Source organism: Astatotilapia calliptera, chromosome 15, assembly GCF_964374335.1.
Source record: "Astatotilapia calliptera chromosome 15, fAstCal68.1, whole genome shotgun sequence".
NCBI classification, from domain to species: domain Eukaryota; kingdom Metazoa; phylum Chordata; class Actinopteri; order Cichliformes; family Cichlidae; genus Astatotilapia; species Astatotilapia calliptera.
Window position 1 is genome coordinate 33,811,390 of NC_137436.1, and position 17,602 is coordinate 33,828,991.

The 17,602-nt window shown below is 39.7% G+C and overlaps 1 protein-coding gene across 1 annotated transcript; it reads left to right on the top strand.

Moving 5' to 3' along the window:
* Positions 1–496: 496 nt before the first annotated feature.
* slc35f1 (solute carrier family 35 member F1) lies at positions 497–17,394 on the top strand. Its single transcript, XM_026143106.2, has 8 exons — positions 497–700; positions 2,895–3,070; positions 5,929–6,056; positions 7,810–7,969; positions 8,212–8,368; positions 9,504–9,556; positions 11,234–11,388; positions 16,126–17,394. Exons 1-8 carry the CDS (start codon positions 612–614, stop codon positions 16,357–16,359), a joined length of 1,152 nt encoding a protein of 383 aa, XP_025998891.1. The 5' UTR covers positions 497–611; the 3' UTR covers positions 16,360–17,394.
* The last annotated feature ends 208 nt before the right edge of the window (positions 17,395–17,602 follow it).

The window sequence follows — 17,602 nt, forward strand, 5'->3', positions numbered from 1 at the left end:
ACATTCAATATAGAAACAGCTTTAGTGAAGGTTACAAATGATCTTGTGGACTCATCTCTGCCTGTCATGCTAGACCTCTGTGCAGTGATCGAAAGTTGATCACATTTTATTACAGCGATTAGCGCCAGCTGTAGGCATTAAAAGGTACCGGGCTATACTTGTTTGAATCATTTAATAGATCTAATATGATCACGGAGATGGAGAGTCCTCTTCACACATTATGGAATTCCACAGGGTCCCATGTCAGGACCAATTCAGTTTACATTATACACGCTTCCCTTATTAGAAGGCATATTTTCATTACTATGCAGATAAAGAGCTCTGTCTGTCCACAAAGACGGATGACACACACCAATAACTTTTTAATAAATCTTAAAAGATTTATGCAGTTAGAGGTCAGCTCCTGGATGATCTCTAATTTTCTACTTCTAAATTCAGAAGTAGAAACAGCGTCGTTGCTTTTGTATCACCTGCGAAGTGCATTGCAACCTGTGCACTGCTGCCCGCGGGACGGAGACCAGTAGCTCCGCAGCTTCTCTGCCGACGCCCCTCCTTCTCCTCCGGTACTCCTCCGAGCACAATGCGCTGATATCCGCACGCTCGGTAAAAGAATGATTTCTTTTGTGTCGACAGTACAGGGTGTTCCCAGAGATACGGGCACCGCAAGCCTTTACCAGCGGATCAGAAAGGTCTTGACGAGGTAAGATGATCGTGATGGCGCTGAACAATTTACATTCACTCTGCGCTCCAAACACAGGCTCTCCATCACACCCGTCAGATTCTGCTGCATACTGAGCAACAGATGTCATCGTAGCATCGTGCAAAGAGCTGTGTGTGTGGAGGGTAAAGCATTCGAGAAGGAGCGTTAATACATTTATAATACATTTCGTTTTATGTTGGTGTCCAGGGCTAGACAAGTTGTGTTGGGTCGGTGTCTGCTGCCGTGCTGCGTTTATCTTTCCGCTAAATTGCTGCTGTCCAGTCCCCGTGTCTGCTAAAGCCTCCGTCACCTCTACTCATTGGCCTCACTCACTGCATCCTTCAAACTCCCTTTGTATTTGCCTACTACATGCCTACCAATACCAATATGTAGGACTGCTCGCTTCCATTTTCGAAACATCTCCAAAATTATAAATATCCCTGTTCACAGTGACGCTGAAAAACTAGTAGATGGATTTATTATTTTTAGGCATGATTACTGTAATTCGTTATTATTAGAATGTCCTAAAAACTCCCTGGAAAGCCTTCAGTTAATCCAAAATGCTGCAGCGAGAGTACTGACAGGGACTAGAAAGAGAAAGCATATTTCAAATCACTCAAATCACTTTTTTTATTGTCACATCACATGTGCAGGCACACTGGCACAGCACATGCGAGTGAAATTCTTGTGTGCGAGCCCCACAAGCAACAGAGATGTGCAAACACAACAACACAAACGAGCAAAATACAAGAATGGCCAACCTGAAACTAATAAATATATGTACAATATATAATAGTGTATGCATTTCTGGATGTGTATACTAAATATTTTCCTACGTGTGTGTGTGTGTGTGTGTGTGTGTATACACATTTTTACAAATTAAATAGTAAAATAATAATAATAATAATAATAATAATAATAATAATAAAATATATAAAATATACAGAGTTGAATATGTGCAAAACAAGTGGCATTTATATACAGTGTGGAGTGCATAATGTTGAATGTTTCTCCTATATTGGTGTCGTCTATTAGCTTAAACTAGCTCGAATTTATATGTGCAACACATCAACGTTTCAGCTGTGAAAACAACGTGACAAAGTGAAAGAGTCACTTGTAGTAACCTACAGAAAGGCTTAAGTTGATCCTTCTTTTGCAAGATGCGGAAAGTAATCGAATGGGTTCAATAGGTTCTTCCTTTTCTCATGTCCCACATCTCCACCAAGTTTAATCAACATCCTCTTGGTAATTATTGCACAAATAGTTATTTCTGTCTTGGTGGAGGAGGACCATTTCAGTTTTACATAGCTTTATGGTAAGTTCAATTCTAATTCTATTCTATTCTACTTCTAATTTTTAGCTGCCTTCCTTGTACTGTTTTGATTCATTCTCTGTCATTCCAACAGTGGACAACCTTATCAGACACAAACAGTAAGATATCAAGTGATGATCATTTTTGGTTTCCATGGCCGAGCAGCTACATTTAAGCATTACATCACTAAGTACAATATAAAGCATTGGATGCAGTGGTTGGTGTAAACTGGGTATTATGGTCTGGGGTTGTTTTTACAAGCTCCAGTGAAAGGAATTCTTGTTTGTTTCAAACAAACTATTTTGTCTGTTTTTGTCTATTTGTTTCTACCTCCCCACTTGTTGTATTTTTTTTTTTATTGTTTTGGTGTCTTGCCTGTCTTGCCTTAGACATCATTGTACTATTCCACATATAATGTAATGTCTGAAATAAAACAAAAACAAACAAACAAACAAACAAACAGATAAAAGATTCACATGAACAAGAGGAGCCTATAGAGATTCTGTATAGCTGTTGTTGCAAAGGCAAAATGTGTTCGGCACCACCGTGCACTCAGATCACAATACTGACTGCAGGACAGGTTTTCTTTTTAAAAAAAGTTCACATACTTGTGAAGGCGGACAAGCGTATACTTTTGACAAAATATTGTGGGTCACTGTGTGCTTCTTGGTACATTCAAGTACTCCTGGTGGCCAAAAACGGTTATTGCATTAGTAAGTATGATTTCAGGTATTTAATTTTATAAGTCATCTCTTATGACAGAGAATGATGTAACAAGCAGAGAACGTTAGAGTATATTATTGCCTTATGATTATAATAATCCTTGCCATTCATGCTCAGTCATAAAACTGACTTTTTGTCCGTGTGTGCTGTCCTCCACAGGGACCTGCTGGTGACCTTGGCCCTGGGTCAGGTCCTGTCCTTGTTAATTTGCGCTTTAGGTCTGACAAGCAAATACCTGGCGAATGACTTTCACGCTAACACTCCAGTGTTTCAGAGCTTCCTCAACTACATCCTGCTGTTTCTGGTGTACACTACCACGTTGGCAGTCAAGCAAGGTAAAGCCACAAGCTAAGATGTGTGAGTGCATAAATCAATATCAATATTCTATCTAGCTATCTAATTATAATAAGAATGATAATAATGAAGATGAGGCAACTGTCTATGTCAATGAATACCAGGGTCTATACAGTCTTTTTTGTGTTGACTTTTAATTCATGTTCAGTTTGAGTACCATCAGGCCTGTTTTATGTTTTGTTTTTATGTTAATATTGTCACAGCCTGCGGAGACAGACTGTGTGGAGTGTGTGAGGAGGACCCAGGTGGAGACACAGATGAGGAACCAAAACTAAACTTGAACAAAAAGCAAGCCTTTATTTTGGGGCTGAAACTCACAAACATAAGACAAGGCAAAATGAGAGAAAACCGAAATTTACACTGGGCAAATTTTAACTATGACTTTAAACTATGATTCTCACTATGATTTTTAACAAGATAACTATGAAAACTGTGAGATGATGTGGGTAGCACAGACACAAGACACTGAAGTCAAGAAGACAGAGGGCTTAAATACACAAACGAGGAGATCAATGGAAGTGGAGACACATGAGGAAACAGCTGACTAGAATGAACCTAATGACACCATGGAACACAAGACCCCTTCAAAATACAACAGGAACTATAAATAGGACGCAGACGTGACATGAGCTTGACAACATGAACCACGCAGACATGAGACATGACAGACAGACACACTAACCAATATGGGAGACTTAAACACAGGGGTGGGACATAAGGGGAACGTGATAAGCCATGAACTTACACTGTAACCTAGGCATGACAGAATTTAACCAGATAAGCTGAAATGAAACTAGATTCGCAAATAAATACCAAAATGAAGAGCAGGGATCCAAGCACAGAACCTTGAGGCACATCTTGGTTAACTGGAGTAGACGTGTAACAGACTGGGTGGCTGTAGCTCAGGCGGTAGAGCAGGTCATCTGCTAATTGGTTGTTCAAACCCTCCAGTCTGAATCCTAAATATCCTTGGGCAAGATACTAACCCCAAGTTGCACTCTGATGCATGTGTGCCAATGTTAGTTAGAAAGCACTTGTATAAAGTGCTTTCTAACTAACTGTCTGTGCAGTCAGCAAATATGCACTTTCATATTTGCTGACTGCAGGTTTCTCCAACTGTATATACAGTAGAAAAGTGCTTTATGTCCATTTACTGTTCACAAACTATTGTGTGTTGGAGAGATAGGACTGAAAGCAAGAGAGTAAAGCACCGGTTAGTTAGATGAGAAACCGGTGTTGAAGGCTAGAGAAAGGTCCAGGAGGATGAGGATGCTGAGTTAGAGGTTAGTGGTCAGAGTCCACTCCAATAAGAGTGGACATTAGTTATTTTGATGAGAGCCACTCATTTAGCTTGGGAGTCACTTCACCGAGCACTTCGATTACCACTGGGATCACTGTTACCTTCACCCTCCACATCTTCTTGAGCTCTTCGCTGAGCCCTTGTTACTTCTCAAGCTTCTCATGTTCCTTCATGCCTTCCTTCTGTATTGCTACATCTATCACTAAGGCCGTCTTCTTCTGCTTGTCCAACACTATGTCGGGTTGGTTAGCCACCACCATTTTGTCCGTCTGTATCTGGAAGCCCCTCGGTCATTCTCCACCACCCTTGGGGGAGTTTGCCATTTTGACCTCGGAACTTCCAGGCCATATTCGGCACAGATGTTTCTGTATACTATGCCGGCCACTTGGTTATGGTGTTCCATGTATGCCCTGTCTGCTAGCATCTTGCACCCTGCTGTTATGTGCTGGATTGTCTCGGGGACATCTTTACACAGTCTGCGCCTCGGGTCTTGCCTGGTGTGATAGACCCCAGCCTCTATGGATCTTGTGCTCAGAGCTTCTGACTACCTTCCCCTCTTTTTGTTATCATCTGACTACACTTCTCCAGTCTGAACTACATTCCGATGTCATTGCTGTATATCCTGGTGGTGTGGATCAGTGAATCGATGTCTTGTTCACTCTTGGCATACAGCTTAATGTCATCCATGTAGAGGAGGTGACTGACAACTGCTCCATTCCATAGTCGGTATCCATAGCCAGTCTTGTTAATGAACTCACTGAGGGGGTTCAGGCCTATGCAGAACAGCAGTGGGGACAGAGCATCTTCTTGGTACATCCTGCACTTGATGGCGACTTGTGCTATGACTTTGAAGTTGGCCTCTAGTGTTGTCTGCCACGTCCCCATTGAGTCCCTGATGAAGACTCTTAGGGTCCTGTTGATCTTTCACATTGATGTGAAAGACTCACTGTCACTTGTTGCAAACTTCTGTGTTGCAAGATCCTAACTTTATTTGATAATGACAAAGTGTGGAAATGACTTTCATATTTGATCTTATGGTATAAACTACTTGCACAATTTTCACGAAATATAAACAGAAAATAATATTTTTGGCTGACTGACTAAATAGGACATTTGTAACTTTGTGTGTGTGTGTGTGTGTGTGTGTGTGTGTGTGTGTACACAATGTTTACATATATTTGTGGGGACCAAAAATTTGAATATTACTAAACTTGTGGGGACCAGTAGCCCTTATGGGGACAAAATGCCTGTCCCCAAGAGTTTGAAGTCTTTTTGACACTCAAAATGTGGTTTTAGTATCAGGGTTACAATACGTTTATGGTTAGGTTTAGGCTAAGCAGTTAGGGTTATCCTTCATTTGTGATGGTTAGGGTAAGATGCTAGGGAAAGCATTAGATGTCCCCACTAAGATATGAAAACACGATTTTGTGTGTGAGTGTGTGTGTGCACATGTGCTGTAATGGAGTGAATTCTTGTCCCTATGTTTGGAATACTGTTGTGAGATTCTTTCCTTTTGTCCCTTTCTATGTTTCTCACCAGGGGAAGGGAACTTGCTGGCCATTCTAATGCAGCGCTGGTGGAAATACATGATTCTGGGTGTCATAGACATTGAGGCCAACTATTTGGTCCTTAGGGCTTACCAGTACACTACACTGTCCAGTGTACAGGTTGGTATGTGTGAGTGCTTCTGTGCGTGTTTGCAGACATTACATCAAAGCCAGCTGTCCTCATAGTACCCATAGAGTTTTTGTGAAGTCTGACAAAATAATGTTGATGTTTATGGTACAAAGCTTGTTTGAGGTTTTTTGTTTTTTTTTTTTAATAAAAAAGCCCTTGAGTTCCATTATGGAAAATCAGTGAAGAATCAGGATACCTTGACTTCTGCTTCGCCAGTGTGGCATGGTGGTGCCATGCTAGGTGTTGCTGCATCAGAGCAAGCAGGTCCTTGGTTGGATATGTGGGATTTGCAGTTCAGAATTTAGTTACTCTGGCTTCCTCCCACATTTCAAAGAAATGCATGTCTTTGAATTTCAAAGACATGCATGTCTTTGAAATGTAATAAGTGATTTTAAATTAGCACAGGGTGCAAGGTATGTAAAGTGCTTAAAGTGTATAGAATAAAGTAGGGCTGGGTGATGAGAGGAAAATCTAATATCAAGATATTTTTTGGCCCTCTCATGATACACGATATATATTGCGATATGTTTACGCGACTCAGGAGGGGAAAGTGGTGCTCTACCTGCACTGTGTATAGTGCGAGTGGAGCACTGCCGACTTCAGTTGAATTCAATTTTATTTATACAGCACCAAATCACAACAACAGTTGCTTCAAGGTGCTTTATATTGTAAGGTAGATCCTACAATAATGCATACAGGGAAAAACCCAACAATCATATGACCTCCTATGAGCAAGCACTTTGGCGACAGTGAGAGGGAAAAACTCCCTTTTAACAGGAAGACACCTCCAGCAGAACCAGGCTCAGGGAGGGGCGGCCATCTGCCGAGACTGGTTCTGGAGAGGGAAAGAAGACAAGAAAAATCATATGCTGCGGAAGAGAGCCAGAGATAATAAAAGTATGATTCAATGATGGGTGATGTGAAGGAGATGTGAAGGAGAGTCCGTAGTTGGATACAGGAGGAACAATGCGGCTTTCATCCTGGTCGTGGAACACTGGACAAGCTGCTTTGTGGACTTGTGGAAGGCATTAGACTATGTCCCTGGTAGTGTCCTGTGGGAGGTGCTTCAGGAGTATGGGGTGTCATAAATGGAAACTTTAACGGCCTTTGAGCCTGTTACCAGCTTAGGTGGGTTGCCGAACTGGCGGTGAGGTGACAGTGAAGTTGGCCATAAATAGCCTCCATTGATTGTCCAGATCTAACTCTAGGTGCGCTGTCCAGTTGAGAGAATGGTAGGCCCGCCCCAAGGTGGTTACAGGAGGCAGGGATCCACACCAGCTACACCCACCTGCTCAAATGGACACTTCTCTGCTTAGGCTGCTGCTCCCACGACCCAGATCCGGATAAGCGGAAGAAGATGGATGGATGAATAATTATTCCTGCAGTCTTACTATTTATATTATATTCCTGCAGTTTGTGTGGGTCACCCACAATTTCATTGTACATCTACAATGACAATAAAGGGCTATTCTGTTCTATTCTATTTGATTATTAATCTTTGGGTCTCTTAAACATTAAATTGGTATCCTCTGACAGTGATGCGGATCTAATCTGCATTGACAGACCACTAGGAACTCTACTGAAATCACTTATTGCATTGTTTAGAATACACAGTAATGGAGCCACTAGTCAACAGTAACAAAAAGATAAGTCTGATTAGAATGAAACAACACTTCCGGTGTGAACGAAAAAGAAATCATCAACCTGTTTATTTTTTTCTCTGTGCACGATTCTTTCTCTCAGCTCTTAGACTGTTTTGTCATCCCAGTGGTATTGCTGCTGTCCTGGTTCTTTCTCCTAGTGAGATACAAGACTGTCCATTTTGTCGGGACAGGTCTATGTTTGCTTGGCATTGGCTGCATTGTAGGAGCTGACATTCTTCTTGGTGGACAGCAAGGCTTTGGCAAGTACCAAGTACACACTGTCAAGTACACATAAATACTTAAAAGATGACACTCAACAAATTTACATTTGATTGCAAGCAGCTCATCAAGGCACAGATCCACTGGTAATTTGATATGATAAAGAATGCATTATTGTGGCCCACTAAGGGTGCATGCATGTGTGGGTGCTGTGAGTTTGTTGGGGTCTCTTGGTCATTTGTGAGTGTTGATTCCTCCTCTCTTTCTTCCTGAATCTTTCCAGGAGAGCAGAAGCTGTTTGGGAATCTGCTAGTTCTGGGAGGAGCTATGCTGTACGGAATATCCAATGTATGCGAAGAGTTTATTGTAAAGAACTTGAGTCGTGTTGAATTCCTGGGCATGTTGGGACTATTTGGATCCTTCTTCAGCGGCATTCAGCTGTGAGTTTGTGTGGAGGAGAAACATGCTTCATAAATGCAAGTGGTCAAAATTTAATAAGTAACAAGCTAGGTATATTTAGCACAGTTTTGATGTAGTTTTCTTTAATTTCTAAATTTAAATTTAAATTTAATCAAATTTTAGACATATTGTACTTTTAACTGAACTATGTGTATTTTACAGCATTTGTTATTAGCCTTTAAGAGAATACATTTTACCTTTAAAAAATTAAGTATTAATGCATAATGATAACACAGGTACATTACAGGTACAAATGGTGAGAGGATGTAAGAACAACACTTTCTGAATGTAACTTATAGGTAGGCTCAGGTATTTTAGACAAATTTTCACCAGGAAATGAAATCTAAAACTTTGAGGCACATGGACTAGTTCTTATATAGAACTTCTTTTACTCCACCTGAGCACTCAAGCCAGTTTATACAACTTAACTTATTCACCCATTCACACAAGCACTTTTTTAATGTGTTTTCTAAGTAAGTGCTTTCTATCTAACATTCATACTCCAGTATATGCATTGGAGAGAGCAACTTGGGGTTAGCATCTTCCCAAGTATATATGGCATGCACAATAGAGCAGCCAGGAATCAAACCACCAAACCTTCCAGTTGGTATGCAGATTACCTGCTCTCCCTCCTGAGCTACAACCACCCCATTTATCTGCAATTTGAACCTTTACACAAAAAGCGAAAGACCACTGAAAGTGTCTTGATGCATGCTCAATCATCCAGGTAAGGAAATCCCAAAAGGTTCATTCTGTTCATTTGAACATAGTGTTTTCAGTGGGAGAAACGTTTTGTCACTCATCCAAGTGACTTCTTCAGTCTCTGCTGACTGCAGGTTTCTCCAACTGTATAATGAGTACATTTGTATAATGACTGAAACTAGCACCACTGGCAAACAATGGGCCATGAGGTCAGTTTCTTGATCATTAATATGCAAATTGTTATGTTACGTCCAGATGAACAGAATCAACTTTTTTGGGACCACTGAAAGTGGTTTTGGCCATACTAAACTAGAATAAACATTCTTTGTCCACTGTGCACCAAGACCCTAAAGGAACTCTGGTTCTGTAAAAATAAGCCAGTGCTATTAAATCTCTGTGTATGCTTTGTTGCAGGGCTATCATGGAACACAAAGAGCTTCTAAGAGTATCCTGGAACTGGCAGATAGGTGACTCTGAACACACACACACACACACACACACACACACACACACACACACACACACACACACACACACACACACAACTGTGTGTGTGTGTGTGTGTGTGTGTGTGTGTGTGTGTGTGTGTGTTAGTTGACCCTCGGATACAGGTGGAACAATGCAGTTTTCGTCCTGGTCATGGAACACTGGACCAGCTCTTTATCCTCTTGAGGATACTCGAGGGTGCATGGGAGTTTGCCCAACCAGTCTACATGTGTTTTGTGGACTTGGAGAAGGCATTCGACCATGTACATTGGGATGTCCTGCGGGGAGTGCTCCGGGAGTATGGGGTGTCTGGCCCATTGCTACGGGCCATTCAGTCCTTATACGACCGCTTTCGAAGAGCTTGGTCCGCATAGCCAGCAATAAGTCGGACTTGTTCCTGGTGGGTGATGGGCTCCGCCAGGGCTGCCCTTTGTCACCGATTCTGTTCACTATTTTTATGGACAGAATTTCTAGGCGTAGCCAAGTGGTGGAAGGCTTTCACTTTCTCAGGATCTCATCTCTGCTTTTTGCAGATGATGTGGCTTTTTGCAGAGATGCTGACCTACAGCATCTCTGTATTGACCTAGAGGTCAATGAAAATGCAGTTAATGCATTTACTCACACTTCCAAGCACATGGGTCCTCGTATTGAAGTATGTAATGAAGCTCATCACTTAGGAAAACATGGGAAACCATCACTCAAGGATAAAAAGTCAAAGCATTTGTTTCTCAAACTTTATCAGACTTTCTCAAGCTTTCTCACAAATAAGACTTCAAAGATTTGCACGCTCTTCAGCTCCCTTCTGTAAGTGACAGAGTCAGAGATGGAACCAGTGTGCTTTATCAAGGGATGGGCTTCTGAGAAGAAATTTTCAAGCTACATGCTTGCATTATAAGGTAGCCCTCTCTAGTGGCTGCTGCCAGTCACACAAGATGGCATTTTGATGGTAGGTACATCAGCCATAAAAGAGGAGGCAAAACACCCTGAAACCTCTCATTCTCAGATCTGCTCACATGGATCTTGGTCAAAGTGGCAGGAATCACATTCAAGTTAGTTCAATTCAACTGTATATGTGTATAGAGACTATTTACAAAAGTCCCTTAAGGCACTTCATTTTAAGATAAAGACCACATAGTATTGGAATCAGACAACCCCCTATGAGCAAGCACTTAGAGACTCTGTGAAGAAAAAACTCCCTTGTAATAGAAAGAAACCTCTAGTAGAATCAGGCTAGAATTTAAATATAGATCACATTGAGGCACCTGTTGTTGTGATTTGGTTCAATATAAATACAACTGAACTAAAATGAAAAATATTGGAGAAGTACCCTGTTCACTTACAAAAAGACACAAAATGTGTTAGGAAATCCCATAAAAGTTTTTTGCCTTGGTTTGTCTGGAGAAAAGGGCTTGTGACTATGCCTCAGTATGTAAAAAATGTTGGTACACAAATGTGTTTTTCTGCATCTCTACAGTGTAGGTTGGGAATGAAGAGTTAGCAATAACTCATAGCATGATCCATAAGATCACAATAACCACTTTTATGGTAAATGGTACATAGACTGGTTCTTATATAGAGTTTCTCTACTGTATTTGAGCACTTTATAATGAAATAAAAGTAAATCCTATTAAAAACGATACCTCTTTGTGTGTTCACAGGTCTTCTTTATGTTGGTTTCAGTGCCTTCATGTTTGGCCTTTACAGCTTCATGCCTGTTGTGATGAAGAGGACTAGTGCCACCTCAGTCAATCTGTCTCTGCTCACAGCTGACCTTTACAGTCTCTTCTGTGGCCTCTTTCTCTTTCACTACAAGGTAATCAACTGCCAGGAATCATTTATGTGATGATGTGCAGTTTAAAAGATATATATATAAGAGTAAAGCACTATTTAGTTTGACTAGACTAATTGATTTAGTTGATTAAAACTAAAATAACTGAACTGCATTGTGGTATAAATGATGTACACTGTTGTGACTTATGAAAATGCTAATGATACTTGTGGCACTTAGAAATATTTTTTTGCTCATAAAAAGTGATATAAAGTTAAGAATGGATGAGGTGAACACAAAAAGGCAAGAGCTATGCTGGCAGGCAGGTGGCACAGGTCTGATGGTGGAGGGTGAGTGGGTTTGGTGACATGGGCAGCAGGACATTCACACAGGCTCCAGAAGTAATACAAGGAAAACGGAGTTTATCTTTACTGTATTCGGTGATGCTATAATGAGAAATGTATCTTCAAAGCTGAGAACTTGAGATGTGTTGTAAAAATTTGTCAAAGCATATTTTAAAATGCCACCTAAGAGTTTAAACTGAGCAGATTTTCTGGAAACTGTTTTCTTACAACCTTAGAAAAAAAATTAATAATTTTTATAGTAAATTTTTATCGGAAGTCTCGTAACTGACGGTCTTTATGCCACATTTATTTACGTTGTAGCTTAGTTGTAGCATATAAGAAACTATCAATAGCTTAGTTGCCATTAACCATGTCCACTAGAAGGGAAAACAGGTAATCCCAAAACTGGGAGCTGAAATGCTTAAATAATGCCTTTAGAGAGTTTATTTGTCAGATGATTGTTTTAGCACAGTATAGGGGGTAAAATAAGTATTGAACGCTTCATCTATGTTCTTAGTAAATATATTTTTAATGGTGCTATTGACATGAAATATCACTAGATGTCGGTAACAACCCATACAATCCACACATGAAAAGAAGTCAAGACATTGTATATGACCTCAAAAACGCCATCCCAACACCGAAGTTTGGAGGTGGGAACCTCATGATGTGGGGCTGTTTTTCAGCATAGAGCACTGGTATGCTTCATGTAATTGAAGAAAACATGTATTGAGACGATCATGATAAAAAGCTGCTGCCATCTACCAGGATGATGATGATAAAATGAAGGTGGATGTATAAGCAAGAGAATGATCGCAAATACACAAAGTGTGGAGCATGAAATTGTCTAAAATGTCTTGGTATGCTGAACTATTAAGAGTTCCTGGGAACTAAGGGGCTAAGCTCACTTCCTGAAAAACACCCCCACACCATATTTCAATTCAATTCAATCTTATTTATATAGCACCAAATCACAACAGCAGTTGCCTCGAGGTGCTTAATATTTTAAAGTAAAGACCCTACAATAATGTAGAGAAAATCCCAACAATCAGATGACCTCCTATGAGCAAGCACTTTGGTGGCAGTGGAAAGAAAAGCTTTTAACCTCCAGAAAGAAACTTCCACCAGAAGCAAGCTTAGGAAGGTCATCTGCTGCAACTTATAGAGGTGAGAAAGACGGGACAAAAAAATGCTGTGGAAGGGAGAAAGAGATGAATAATAATGCTTAATTAAATGCAGAGTGGTGTATAAACACATAGTGAGTGACAAGGGTTGAGAGAAGGAGAAATACTGGGCCTATGGCGCAATCACTAAGGGAGGATTCAGGGATACCTGGTCCAGCCCTAACTATAAGCTTTGTCAAAAAGGAAAGTCTTTAGCCTAATCTTAAGTTAGAGATAGTGTCTGTCTTCCAAATCCAAGCTGGGAGGTAGTTTCATAGAAGAGGGGCCTGAAAGAAGGCTCTGCCTCCCATTCTACGTTTAAATACCCTAGGAACAACAAGTAAGTTTCCAGTGTGAGAGTGATTGGGGCTGTTGGGGTGATATGGTACTATGAGGTACCTAAGGTATTTAAGATAACATGAGGTCTGATTTTGGTCAAAATCTTTTGACTTATTTGAGCTACACTGCCAGTCAATTTGTCCAGTTTGTTATTGAAAATTATCCAGTTTAATGTCTGATTGAACTCTGAAAGGAAAGCACAGTACAAATAAGTATTCTAAACTGTTGACTCGTCAAAGTAGCCACCCTTGCAGATATAACAGCTGAACACACCTGTGGCATTCTTTCTACAATACAATCAAATATTTGTCAGAAAGTTCTTCCCATATCTGTTTTTTTTTTTTGGTTTTTTTTTCAAGTTTTCAAGTCAAGTTGGCTTTATTGTCACTTCAACCATATACAGTTAGTACACAGTGAATCGAAACAACGTTCCTCCAGGACCAAGCTGCTACATGCAACATAAATTTACAACATAAATAAACAGAAAACACTAAACTAGCTAACTAAGAGGCCTAGTTAGCTGGCTAGCAGAGACAAGACAGACTGACCTAACATGAATTACAACATAAATTAACAAAAACTAACTATCTAACTATCTAAGGAAGACTGTTGCACAAGTTCCCATAAATGTGTGGCACTTGTAGGTTACTTTGCTTTCACTCTTTTGTCCACCTTGATGGGGTTTAAGTCTGGAGACTGTGCTGGCCATTCCATGTTTTCAAGCTTACCATCTTGTTCTTTTTTCTGTTGTGGTTTATCAGTTGTGGCTTTGGGTCTGTCAGACCTCTTCCTGTCAGAGTGTTCAGAGTGAAAGGTTGGAACAGCTGTAGGAATTAGTATGAACAGCTTTCAAGGCTTGATGAGCCTCTATTGCTGCAGAACAGCTTTAAATTGTTAACCCATTTTGTGTTCCCTGAAAAAGGCATTTTTGTATAATTCTGAAATAAACATTATCTTTCAGTTTTTGGTAACCTTACCTTTTTTAACCTCTGGCAGTTCACCACTTACCCATTCATTAGACTTGAACGACTTGAATTGTAAGAAATAACTGGAAAAATTGGGGTGTTCTGAACCTTTTGACCTGTAGTGTACCTTACTAAGTACTGATGTACTAAAGAGAGGACATCCTATGCTTTCCATTGATATGTCATGTGTTTTTTGGTGGGTACTTTTAGTTCCCCAGAGGAAGGAAAACACAAAAAAAAAATTCAATGGGAAGATTCTACTAGTTATTACTAGTTAATGTTAAAGCTCAACAGAGCTAAGTTATCTTTTTCAGAGGAGCCAGAGTATCCAGGGTCATACTGACCAAAGATGTAACATTATTAACGAGATAATCGACCACTGTGGGAGTAGAATTTAGCTAGCTGCTCTCTGTGTTGGTATATAACATTGAAGAGAACGGTGGAGGAATTCTTTCCGTACTTACCAGACTTTCAAAAAGACATCTACTCTGATATTCCCCTACTGCTGTGTAATCCATTAATCTAAATTTAAATGTTATTAGGAAATGATCAGACAAGAAAGGGTTTTCTGGAAACACTTTTAAATGTAAAGTTTCTATGCAATATATTAAAACAAGATCTAGAGTGTGATTAAAGTGGTGGTGGGTTCTTTTAAATTTTGAGAGAAGCCAATTGAGTCTAATAACAGATTAAATGCAATGTTTATGCTGTTATTTTCAGCATCTACATGGTTGTTAAAATCACCCACAATATAATTATTTTATCTGAACTGAAAACTAAATCAGTAAGGGCTAGGGTGGACAATAGATAACAAATAAAACTGTTTTTTGAGTTTTCCAGTTAGGGTGAAGAAGGCTAAGCATCAGGCTTTTAAATGAATTAAAACTCTGTCTGGGTCTTTGGTTGATTAATAAGCAGGAGTGGAATATTGCGGCTGCTGCTCCTCCTCCTCGTCTTGTGCTTTGAGGATTCTGAGCTAGTATAACTCAGGGGTGTTGATTCATTTGACCAGTTTTCTGTAACGCAGGGTACATCAATATGCTGATCAATTATTAAATTGTTTTCTAGCCTGGGCTCAGAAAGACAGACCTAATGCTTAATGATCCACATTTAACAGTTTTACTCGTTGGTGCAGTTATAGATACTAAATTGGTCTTTCTTTGTGATTTGTTTATGTTTAAGTTGTCTTTTGCTGAGTTTTGGTTTGTTTTTTGTTGGACTGGGAGCAGATACAGTCTCTAAGGGGATGGGTTTTTGGGGAGATAACGGGAGGAGAGAAGCTGCATAGAGGCTTTTAGCACTGCAACTCTGCTTCCTGGTCCCAGCTCTGGATAGTCATCTTTTGGGGGCTTTAATACATTTCTAGAAATATGCATCAGCATCTGCTGACACCACCAATTTGTGAATAAGTTACCGTCTTCCCCAGTCACTTCCAAGTTGTTATAATACCACTTACACTTGACTTTGGAATATTTAGTAGCAAGGAGATTTCAGAACTAGACTTGTCGCATAGGTAGCATCCTACCATGGCACCACACTGGAATTCACCGAGTTCCTGAGAGTGACCCATTCTCTCACAAATGTTTGTAGAAGCAGTGGCCATGAAAGCACCGTAAGTGGGACACTTGAATTTGGTGATTTGGATTGGTGAGTGAATACTTTTGGCAATATAGTGTTAATACCAGCAGCAGAGATCTCACTTTGACACTGCCTTCTTGGATAATACTGATTCCCTACATTTTCTACCATGCACTATCAAATAAAGACAAATATAATAGATTTTTATGAGACTTTAAATAAGATTTAAATAAAAGACAAGTCAGGACAACCAATCCCGATGAACTGTTATTAATCAGCATTATCCTAAAAGAAATGTGCATCTTTACATTAGTTTTAGAATAGGTTGAAAATAAAATATTGCATGTATGCATATATTGAACGTCACATGATAGCTCTGTCTCTGTGTTTCAGTTCTCGGGTCTCTATCTGTTGTCATTCTTCATTATTATCTTGGGCCTGGTTTTTTACTCCTCCTCGTCAACCTATGTGGTCCAGGACCCACGAGTCTACAAGCAATTCAGAAACAAAGACAATCAAACACCATATGAACCACCTCCACTTTGCCCTAGAGTCTTGGAGCCCACTGTCATCTACACTACCCTGAGCCCTGAGCAAGGAGACGAGTTTCCTGTTAAAGTAGCCTAAGAACTGGGACAGAGTTAAGTGCATTAGCCTGATAAACTTGTGAGTCAGGTGCAACCCCCAGGTTTCCCTTGTATACAAATGAATAGTGCTAGGCTTTGCCCAATCTGGTAAGCAGGATAGCTGGGATCACCCAGGTAAGTCATGGTATTCATTTTATGGTCTGAATGGAGAAATGTCTCCATGCTCATAAACACAAATTCATTTAGCTACATATTGTATGTACTGAGAAATGACTGACCAGAATGTAATTTAAACACATAGCAATGTGAGTTGAGTTCACGGTCATCAAAGACTGTGCATAGAGTATAGTAGCTGTATATGATGATGTAAAGAGATGGTATTGTAATTTTTATGTTATCACGTATTTCTTCTAATATTTGCAAGAGGATATTGTATGGATGTAAACTATCGTCTGCCCAATATTGCTCTTATTTCAAAGAAAGAAGTTCAATAAATTTACAAAAATAAGTGCACATTGTATATAATAAGAAGGATTCTCTGTAGGATCTGATTGTTTGCAGGCTGAAAGAAGGATAACTATATTCTAATGCCCTGTTTTCCACAGTGTAAGTATTAGTGAGGCGTGAAAGAGATTTCAAATTCAGTGTTATATTTGTCATAGGCCCTAGAATGTTGAATTCAGGATCCAGCAGATGTTTGTGAGGTACATTTTGGTTTTTCAAGAGATGCATTCAGAGGAGTCATGTATCATCTGGACTGCTGTTACAGCTGTATGCTGTTTTGAAAAATACAGGTCATTGTTCAAAATGTTTTTGTTGGTTGCTTTGAAAAAAAAATGTACAGTACATACAGTGAGATCAACCTTAACTGAGTTTTATTTATCGGACACGGTTTTTATGTATAAATAATTGTATGCAATTGGAACATAAAAAACGAAGGTTGACAAAACATAACTTAATTGCGTGCAACCAATGTACATTTTTTTTATGTTAATCCCACAGGTAATTTTTTTCAGTGTACTCTAGTGGTGTACATGACAGATGATTCATTTCAAATAATAAAATATAAAAGATGTCCATTTGTTGGTGTTCATAATTCTATTTTTCACATCCCAAATTTCCTAAAAATAATTAGAAAACCATTTCTGAAATGCACTTACTCAGTAGAAACAATAATACAGACATAATACTGCTGAATACTGACTGACATTTTTAACAATATGTTGCGTTACTACTGAGTCACTCATATTAAATGAAACCCATTGTGGAGGAGGGTGTTTCTT

Excerpts from the sequence above, each read along its gene's own strand:
- slc35f1 (XM_026143106.2), top strand. The coding sequence starts at position 612 with ATGATTTCTTTTGTGTCGACAGTACAGGGTGTTCCCAGAGATACGGGC. Across the intron at positions 701-2,894 it reads ATCAGAAAGGTCTTGACGAG|GGACCTGCTGGTGACCTTGG; the intron begins GTAAGATGATCG and ends TGTCCTCCACAG. Across the intron at positions 7,970-8,211 it reads TGGTGGACAGCAAGGCTTTG|GAGAGCAGAAGCTGTTTGGG; the intron begins GCAAGTACCAAG and ends GAATCTTTCCAG.